Raw genomic sequence first — 10,409 nt, forward strand, 5'->3', positions numbered from 1 at the left:
GAAGAATTTCTTCAATTGTGTCATACACTTTTTCCACTTCATCATCTTCATACTCTGATGTTGGCATGTACACTTGTATAATCAGTATATCTACCGGTTCCGCCTTTAACTTCAGAGCGATAATTCTGTCATTACAAACAATCTTCTTAACAACACTCCTCACTACACTTTTATGCACCACTATTGCCACACCTCTTTCAGGTACTGATTTACCTGGTAAAAAAATAACACTATTTTACTTAAGGTAAGCTTCATAAACTTTGATCTAAAAGTCTGTAACGATGGTACACTAATATAAATACTGTGTTTATGGATATTATCCATCATGCTGCCTTTTTTATTTAAAATACACAACATTTTGGAGACTGGATTCTATCCACCTACTCAGTTGGCCCCAATCAGTAGAGGATTGGATATACAGAGTGTAAATAAATATGTTACAATGCTCTGCGGTGGACAGATGGGTTCAATGTGATCATATTTTGTTAATACACCCATGTCAGAAACGCTTTGTTTACGCACTAGGGCCTCTTAAATGTGAAGGATGCCCTTACCTCTAACCTCTTTGGCTTACTGGTGACACTTACCGAACATTTCTCCAAGAGACCTTACCAAGCTGCTGGAATTGATGCCTTTGGAAGCCCATCATGAAATGTGGTTCCAGCATGATGGCGCTCCCGCACACTGAACTAAGGTTGTCTATGAGTATTTTGATGAAACTTTTCGCACCAGATGGATTGGACATGGAGGTCCAGTAAACCTGGCCCCCTCGCTCCTCTGACTTGACTCCACTGGATTTCTTTCTCTGGGGGTACATGCAAAGCCTGGTGTATGAGACTCCAGTGGAGAGACAACATGATCTTGTGGCAAGAATTGCAGTAGCAGCTGGAAACATCCGGGAATCTTTCAAAGAGTTCAGCATAATATAGCCAGGCAGTGCAGAACATGCAATGAAGCCGGTGGCTGCCATTCTGAGCAACTTTTATAATGTAACACAACAATAACATCCCTAAAACTGATGCATCCTCTCGGAAATTTTGTGACCCTTAGTGCCAAAAGGAAGCACTTCCAGGCATGGGTGTATTAACATATGATCAAATTGATCCCATCTATTTAAGAGACAGAGCTGTAACATATATTTATTTACACTCTGTACAAACCAAGCACAGCATAACCATCTACAAGAGTTAAGACAAACATTAACTAACTTCATGGAGCTAAGCCCTTCTTGGGAAGCCATCAGTTGTGGAGCTACTCAAGAATTACCTAACTTATTATGGAACCCAAAGGCTCATATTACTCATTACTGATCCTTATCCTGAGCAAGATCAATCAACTCCATACCTCATCCCATTTCTCTAAGATCCATTTTAATATTATCCACCCACTTACATTTTGGTCTTCATAGTAGTCTCTTCCCTTTGGCTCTCCCACCAGTATCCTATTATGCATTCCTCATCTCCCCCATTCGTGTTACATGCCATGCCTATCACATTCACCTTGACTTGACTATTCTTATTATACATGGTGTAGGGTAAGTTATGAACCTCCTCATTATGCAGCCTTCTCCAACCTTCCATCACTTCATCCCTATTCAGTCCAAATATACTCCTCAGCACCATGTTCTCAAACACCCTCAATCAATCTTCCTTGCTTGATGTCAGAAACCAAATTTCATATCCACACAGAACCACAGGCAAAATTATAGTTCTGTATATTCTAATTTTTATGTTTTTAGACAGCAGACAAGAAGACAAAAGGTTCTGGACTGAATGGTAGCAAGTATTCTGCAGTACTGCCACTATCAGATAGTGGTCAGGGACGAACCAGTAGTTCGAAACCTACGTGAGATAAAACCAAAAACTCTCTTGGGAGTCAGTAGTACTGACATACCACTGCAGGGGGTTACTACCTCTAGCACACCTGCAGTAGAAGAAGGATTGGGATACCTAGTCTCTGCAGTAGGTGGACTCCATCTAGCAAGAAAAGACTTCTCTAGATGCACTAGACAGAAGGTGAATAAGACAAGAGCTGGGGCAAGCAAAGCAGGAACTGGGGGCAGTCAGAAACCAGGAAATGCAGACTCGTCCAAGCAGGGAGCAACCACCACTGGTACATTTAAGAGGCCTAGGTCAGAGGGCAGTACCCCTACAGAAATGGCCAGAACTCCAAAAAGGCCCAGGGACTTACAAGGACCAATATAAAGGCAGCTATCATCAAGGAAACTTATCCTGAGGATAAGCTTACCAAAGAGGAACAGAATTCCATTCTGGAAGCACTGGGGGAGTTGTTACATAGGACTCCAAAGGGAGAACTACCACACCTGAAATCCTACAGACTAGTGGGAGGTGCACTTATTTATGCATGTGCCGACCAACATTCTGGTCAATGGCTCAACAAAGCCATTGACAACCACAGGCTAGAATCAGGGACCAGGCTGAAGGCTACTGATGCCAGGAACATGCCCAAGCCTGTTAAAGTGGCTCTCCGGACTAGGGACAAAGTTGCCCAGAATCAAGAAGAGCTGCTGAAATGGATTGCAGACCTCAATTCAGGACTTCAGACTGAGAACTGGAGGGTACTAGATAAGCAATCTGAGTCAAAAGGCCAGAGGCTTATCTTATTCACAGACCGGGACTCTTATACTATTATACAGAGGACCGGTTACAAAATATTCACAGGACTCTCACAGAGGACTGTTAAGGTGCTGAATGATCCTGGGGTTCAGCGCTGGGCAGAACCTGTGTCAGACACAGTATCATCCAACTCGGCCTCTGAGGGGGAGGGGGATGGTGTATCCACCCCCTCAGTTGACCAGAAGAGAGTATCCAATGAGAAGGAGACAATCCCTCTTCTCATCAACCCAACCTTATCAGTACAGGGAGCTCCCTTGGAGGAAACCAGATCCAATAAAGTAAAAGGGGCTGTGGAAGAAGGTATTTAGGACACCTTTCCCAGCATTACAGAATGAACACACAACATACATACATACACACACACACACGACATTTACACACAAAACACGATTCATTAAAATTAACCTACGCCACAACAAGGCTGCTACGGCAATTTTATGTCGAAAACTTGTTGAAGGGAAAGTATACGTAGCACTTATTCAGGAACCTTCAATATATAGGGGCCAAATAAGAGGCTTAATGAATTCAGGGGGAACAGTCTACCTTGTGGCACCTGGAGAAAATATGAGACCATGCGTATATGTTAATAATCATATTAATGATCTACCCTTGCTGGAGTTTTGTTTCAGAGACACAACACATTGGGCGGAGGCTGTGAGGAGCTCACTGTCACTTCAGCCCACCTTCCATATGACTCAGATGAACCACAACCTTCCAAAGAAGTGAGGGACATCGTTGAATATTGCCATCTTAGGAAAAAGCAGCTCATCATTGGGTCTGATGCCAACCACTGACATCAACCCAAGAGGAAAATGCCTCATGGAATATTTGGTGAGTTTGAAACTTAATATTCTAAACCAAGGTAATGAGCCTACATCTGTAGTTTGCAATAGGCAGGAGGTTATCAACTTGACAATAGGGACCAATAAAATAGGAACCCTGATCAGTAATTGGCATGTATCTGATGAGCTGTCCCTATCGGATCACAGATATATACGCTTTCAAATAGGTAACATTACAGTAGATAAAGCTACTTATAGGAATCCTAAGAGAACCAACTGGAAGTCTTACAAAGATGACCTAAAGGAAAATCTAGAGATCATCAAGCAAAAAATACGCACAATAAAGGATGTTGATCGGTCCACTGACCAGTTGCAACGAGCTATTATCTCATCCTTTAATAGGAATTGGCGGCTAGGACCACTCGTGAACCAAGGAGATTGCCTTGGTGGAACAAACAGCTGAGGGGGCTTAGAACCAAAACGAGAAGGCTGTTTAATACAGCTAAAAGAACAGGGCAGTGGGACACCTACAAGGAAGCCCTTACCTGTTACAACAAAGAAATAAGGAAAGCCAAGCGATCCTCATGGAGGAGAGACTGCCAGAAGATCAATGATGTACCAGGCGGTGCCAGACTCATGAGAATCATGGCAAAACAGGCAGCCAACAAGGTCAGCACGATTAAGCTGCCTAACGGGCAGTATACTCAAACAGGAAGGGAGACACTGAATGAATTATTCAGGGTTAACTTTCCTGATTCAAAACTGATTGATAATTCGGACGATGGATGGGGTCAGCAAAACCTGGGCACTTGCCAAAGCAAGACAAACAGAATAGACTGGAACCTGGCCAAAGTCATAATTAATCAATCAAAAATCAGATGGGCACTGAATACCTTTAGACCATTTAAGTCAGTGGGAACAGACAGAATTGTACCGGCACTTTTGCAGCATGGGGCAGAACTCTTAGTTCCACACCTATGCTGCATATATATATATATAGCCTGCATAGCATATGGTTTTATCCCAATGGCATGGAGGAAAATTAAGGTGACATTTATCCCAAAGCCCAGGAAAGTTGATTATACCGAGGCTAGGGTTTATCGTCCTATCAGCCTGTCATCTTTCCTTTTGAAAACAATGGAGAAAATAGTCGATAGGCATATCAGGGACAGGGCGTTGAGGACATATCCTCTACACCTAAACCAGCATGCCTACCAAACAGGTAAATTTACCGAAAGCGCACTACATAATGTGGTAACACGTGCAGAAAGTGCGATTGAACACAAGGATATTGCCTTAGGAGCATTCCTTGACATAGAGGGAGCTTTCGATAGAATCTCATTTGATATAATCAAACAGGCCGCTGGAAAGCATGGCACTGAGCCTGCAATATGCAGATGGATCAGTGCTATGCTGGAAAGCAGAACCATAACTGCCACACTATCAGGAGACCCCCTGGGGGCGTCCGCGTCTAGGGGGTGTCCGCAGGGGGGCATGCCTTCGCCTCTGCTGTGGAGCCTGGTCGTTGACGATCTCCTGTGGGGATTCAATGATGGGTATTATACAGTAGGATATGCTGATGACACAGCAATCCTCATAAACGGAAAATTCCTTTCAACAGTATCAGAGTGTCTTCAAACAGCTCTGTACACAGTCCAATGATGGTGTGAAAGAACAAGCCTTTCCACCAATCCCAATAAGACGGTAATTATACCGTTTACCAGGAAGAGAAATATAAAGGGCCTTAAGGAACCAACTCTCTTCAATAAGACAATCCAGCTCTCCAGCGATGTCAAGTACGTTGGACTAGTATTAGACAAGGGACTGACATGGAAAAAGCAGCTGGATAAGGTCATCAATAAAGCCTATAAGGCTTTCTGGACATGCAGAAGCATGTTTGGTAAAACTTGGGGACTGCAGCCGCATGTTGTGCATTGGATATACACTGCAGTTGTAAGACCCATAATTACATATGGCGCAACAGTATGGTGGCCCAGAGTTAAACTCAAGACAAGCAAGGCAGAACTTAGCAAATTACAAAGGTTGGCTTGCTTGGGTATCACAGGAGCAATTCGAACATCTCCAACAGCTGCACTGGAGACACTCCTTGGACTCCCCCCACTGCATTTACAGTTGGAGGCAGAGGCCAGGGCAGGAATCTACCGTCTCCAGTGCAGTGATCAATGGAAACCTAAATCCAATAGTTTCGGACATGCATACATAACTGAGGACATGAAAAAAGAACCCATATTACAAATGGGGTCTGACAAAATGATACTGAGACATGTATATGAAAAACCCTTCAGTCAGATTTCCTGACATGAGTGAATGGCAAGGCGGGTTTCGGCCCGAGAGGAAAGGGAGACTGATCTGGTATACAGATGGTTCCAAGACAAATAGGGGCACTGGAGCTGGTGTGTACTGCCATGGCACGAGGCGGAAACTTAGTTTCAGCCTCGGGCAGTACACAACAGTATTCCAGGCAGAAGTATATGCCATTAAGGCATGTATTATGGAGAATCTAGATAGGAACTACAGAAACAGGAACATCTACATTCTCTCTGACAGCCAAGCTGCACTTAAAGTGCTTGACAAACACCAGATCAACTCAAAATTGGTCTGGGATTGCCACCAAACCCTCATGGAACTGGCCGAACATAACAGGATACAACTGATATGGGTGCTGGGGCATGAGGGTATTGCTGGAAAAGAAACAGCAGACCAATTACCTACGACTGGAGCTGAACATCCATTCATAGAACCTGAACCAGCCTGTGGCATCTCTACAGGAGTTGCCAGAAAGGCAATCAGGGACTGGAGAAATATGAAGCACAAGAAATACTGGGCATCCTTGACTGGACTCAAGCAAAGGGACTCATATGAGGACCCTCTACTAAACAAGTGAATGAACTGTTGAAGCTAAACAAGAACGAGCTACGATGGGTGGTAGGACTACTTACAGGACACTGTCACCTCAAAGAACACCTCTTCAAATAGGGACTAAGTCCAACTTGTGAGAGGTGTCAAGAAGAAAACGAAACAGTCACACATATCCTGTGTGAATGTGACCTCAGTACTACACAGAAGTGAGTGGTCAGCATCATACTTCGACCACTTCAGCCCCAGAGAAAGAGCCCCCTGGTAACCACTGGACAGGAGGCTGGGTGGGCCCCAGAGCTGCTCAAGGTATATATATAAAATCTCAATATTAGTGTTCATTGGGGGCATGTGACAGGGTAGTTGGTTGAGGCACTATGCTACAAGCCAGAAGATTGTGGGTTTGAGTCCTGATGAGGTGGATGTTTTCAATTTACCTAATCTTTCCAGCCACACTATGACACTGGGGTCAACTCGGCCTCTAACAGGAACTAACAGTACTCGAAACTCTCCTCCGGGGTAAAGAGCGGCCAGAGTGTAAGGCTGACAACCTTACCACTGTCTGTAAGCCAAATGTCTAGAGAAAATGTGGGAGCCTCGACGTCTCACAACCCTATGGACCTTCATGGCTGTTACAGAGATAGCTATACCTTTTTACTTTTACCTTTACCGTTGATCACTAACAGATGAATCTATTTCTCACTTACTTCTGTCAGATGCAATTTCGTGCAACATTAAAACATGTTAAATTTAAATACATCTTATAGGTCCAATTATTATGCACGTGCTTGTACTGATGATTGCAGGTGGATATTTGAAAAACACGATTGTTTAAAATGTGGCTAGTAAATAAGCAGAGTACACCACTGAGTGAATTGAAGAGCCTTGACTTATACTATAACAAACGGTTAAAATATTATTAACAGATTATAAACAAATATGGAAAATGTATGCAAATTATAACAGCACACACAGAGTTGACATACCTGTTGAATCACGAACATATTTTACTATGTTTGTTTGTGATTGTTACAATGGTTTATTTAAACGTGTGCAGAAAACGCATGAACTGAAGTTCGAAATTTATCAGAACTGATCTAATAATTTTTAAACAGCACGTGTTGGTGTTGGTACCAGAAGAATAAAATAAACGTGTGACTGTAAATAAATATGAATCAGAAGCACATTATAAAAAAAGCTTACCTTTGCCCAAAGTGTATTAAGTACATGCTGCCTCAGTGCCCTTGTGCTTCTTTTGGTAAACAGAGACATAATATTAAGTAAAAGTGTACGTTTCTCACACTATAATCCCTCACTTAATAACACAATAGGTTAGTCCATCGCGGTCCATCGCAACCGATTTCAGCCGATGTTAACCATCCTTACGATCCTTACCGATCCTTACCGATCTGAACGATGTGAACAAACGACCACATTGGCCTTGTTACTACCGCTACGACGGCTACGTCCTGTACTACGACGACTACGAGCACTATCACCGACTACGACGACTGCGACCACGATATACCATAACATCAAAGTCGTCAAAGTATTGGCACGGAATTCGTCCAAAGGCTGGAAATCAGTGATCAGTAAAGGGAAATGACTGATATTTTCGATATCAGTCACCTTAACTGAATTTTTAACTTCCACTTGAAAACAGAGAACGCAAGTCAATGTTCTACTATTGACCGGTGGAGTCGACATATAAATGGACATGTGATAAATGACTGAACTTCCACCCTCAGGGTAGAAAGAGACGCGAGTGAGGAACCAACGTGAGCAGGTGCCTGCAGCCAAAATGTCGGCTCACACAAGACCTACATAGCACCACATCCAGAAGACGGCATTTTGAATTCACTTTAGTGGTGGGTGGAGTCCAACTGGATCCACTCGGCATTGCGGCCACTGATTGGCCTATTGTAGCCTGCCCTGGGTGATTATGATGATGGAGCAATTGTTGGAATGAAGATTGGCAAGGGAAACCGAAGTACTCGGAGAAAACCCGCCCCTGCGCCACTTTGTCCACCACAAATCCCACTTGACCAGACCCGGGAAGCCAGCGACTAACCGCTTGAGCTATGGCGCGTCCCGAACAGAAGACGGCAATCTTCATAGACACCGATGTGAACACCTCAAATCTTACAGAAGCTGAAACAGTTCTACTTGACAACCTGCAAAGAAGTTCTGTGGCTTGTAACAGAACTGAGATATGCATTTTGAAATTTTCAAACTGTTATTTGTGTTCATGTTTTAAGCAAACAAAACGAAGTCATATGTCATTGGATTTACCTTTTATTGTCAAGTACACGTATCTCGCCGAGCAGCTAAACGTAACATGTAAGGAACATGTGCACAAGCACACATACTATATACATACAAATCGAAACCTGATTCAGGAGGAAATTAAGAGGAGATTGAACTCGGGAAACCATTCAGTCCAGAACCTTTTGTCTTCCCGTCTGCTGTCTAAAAACATAAAAATTAGAACATATAGAACTATAATCTTGCCTGTGATTTTGTATGGGTGTGAAACTTGGTCTCTGGCAATGAGGGAGGAACATAGACCGAGGGTGTTTGAGAACAGGGTGTTGAGGAGAATATTTGGACCGAAGAGAGACGAAGTGACAGGAGGTTGCAGAAAACTGCATAACGAGGAGCGTCATAACTTGTACCCTTTTCCAAGTATAACTATAAAGATCAAGTCAAGGAGCATGAGATGGTCAGGGCATGTAGAACGAATGGGGAGAGGAGGAATGCATGTAGGATATTGGTGGGAAAGCCTGATGGAAAAAAAAAACCACTGGGTAGACCAAGGTGTAGGTGGGTGGACAACATTAAAATGGATCTTAGAGATATAGGATGGGATGGACTGGATTGATCTGGCTCATGTTACGGAAAACTGGAAGGCTCTTGTGAACACGGTAAAAGACAATTTCTTTATTAAAACCGTCACAACACAACTATATTGAGGTCTGCAGAACCAAACTTGGCACTGACCTCAATATATTTGTGTTATGACGGTTTTAATAAAGAAATTGTATATCATAACACAACAGGATGCATGAAATGAAAAAAACGGTAAAAAACCTTCGGGTTCCATAAAATGCTGGGAAGTTCTTGCGTAGTTGCACAATTGGCGGTTTCTCAAGCAGGGCTCAGCTCCATGAGTGATTTATAAGTGAATCGCACATGTACGGAATTTGGAACACCAAGTGCAAATCGCGAACCGGTGGGCGCCTGTCAAATTTGGCAATAGTGCGGGTAAATCTGTTCTGCAGGCGCTAAAGTTTCATCAGATGCGTGTCCGCCGCAAACTACTAGATGGGACAGGCATGAGTTACTATTGGCCTAATTAGCTCTCTCTACACGATTATTTTATTATTTGCTCTCAAATGCTGGTGTTGGATATACAGCGTGTCCCAATATACGTGCCCGAGGCCTTGGCTGCTGGTTTCTCGATGTGTAGTCTCCATGTCATCCTTCTATCGATGATGACACCGAGATGTTTAATGTACTTAACTCAGAATTTTTGTTTTTGTTCATTGGTGATGTTGCACTGCTTGTCTGATCTAATGTTATAATGGGAATTTGAATTTTGTCCGTATTACAACAAACATTCTTGTAAAATTGCAAGTTTCAAAAGTAAAAAATTACCTGAAGAGTTTAATTATACTCTGTTGTAACCGTACGTCCCTCGACAAAATTATTTAATTAAGGGCATTAACAACTGATGCATTGTTTAATACTATGAGAGACGCTCCATCGGCGAAATACCATCCCGGGACCGTCTAGTTTTAATTCAGCGATTGTCCTCCTTAGGCTAAGGGTGCTACTATTGTCCCTAACGTCGCCAGTTTTTCCCAGTATCATAAACCCATGAACTGACCGTGTGCGAGACCGGCCAGGAGGGGTCTTGCGTGCCTTGAAGACCTAAAAAAGTTACGGGCTTCTCGAAAAATACGAATGTAGGTCAGATGCCGGGCTCGACCCTTGGCTTTCTCCTTTTATGTTTCTATTTTTTCGTTTTTTTAGGCCAATTGGGGGACTGGTAAAGAGAGGGCAGTCGGCTATAGGGAGCGGAGGAGGACAGTAGTTGAATGGTAGATATAGA

The 10,409-nt window shown here is 43.2% G+C and overlaps 1 protein-coding gene across 3 annotated transcripts in view; it reads right to left on the reverse strand.

Moving 5' to 3' along the window:
- The window catches only part of LOC111868340 (lipoamide acyltransferase component of branched-chain alpha-keto acid dehydrogenase complex, mitochondrial), a 43,857-nt gene extending 36,123 nt beyond the window's left edge, over positions 1-7,734 (reverse strand). For 2 of the 3 annotated variants that reach the window (XM_023858900.2, XM_023858899.2), the window contains exon 1: positions 7,499-7,731. In XM_023858900.2, coding sequence (XP_023714668.1) covers positions 7,499-7,567 — 69 coding nt within the window. In that variant the 5' untranslated portion in view covers positions 7,568-7,731. Of the gene's footprint in view, positions 1-7,498 lie in introns of all 3 variants that reach the window. The other variant, XM_023858901.2, reaches the window with a different exon arrangement.
- Between the last annotated feature and the right edge of the window lie 2,675 nt (positions 7,735-10,409).

This window comes from Cryptotermes secundus, unplaced genomic scaffold (genome assembly GCF_002891405.2).
Source record: "Cryptotermes secundus unplaced genomic scaffold, Csec_1.0 scaffold1796, whole genome shotgun sequence".
Classification (NCBI taxonomy): domain Eukaryota; kingdom Metazoa; phylum Arthropoda; class Insecta; order Blattodea; family Kalotermitidae; genus Cryptotermes; species Cryptotermes secundus.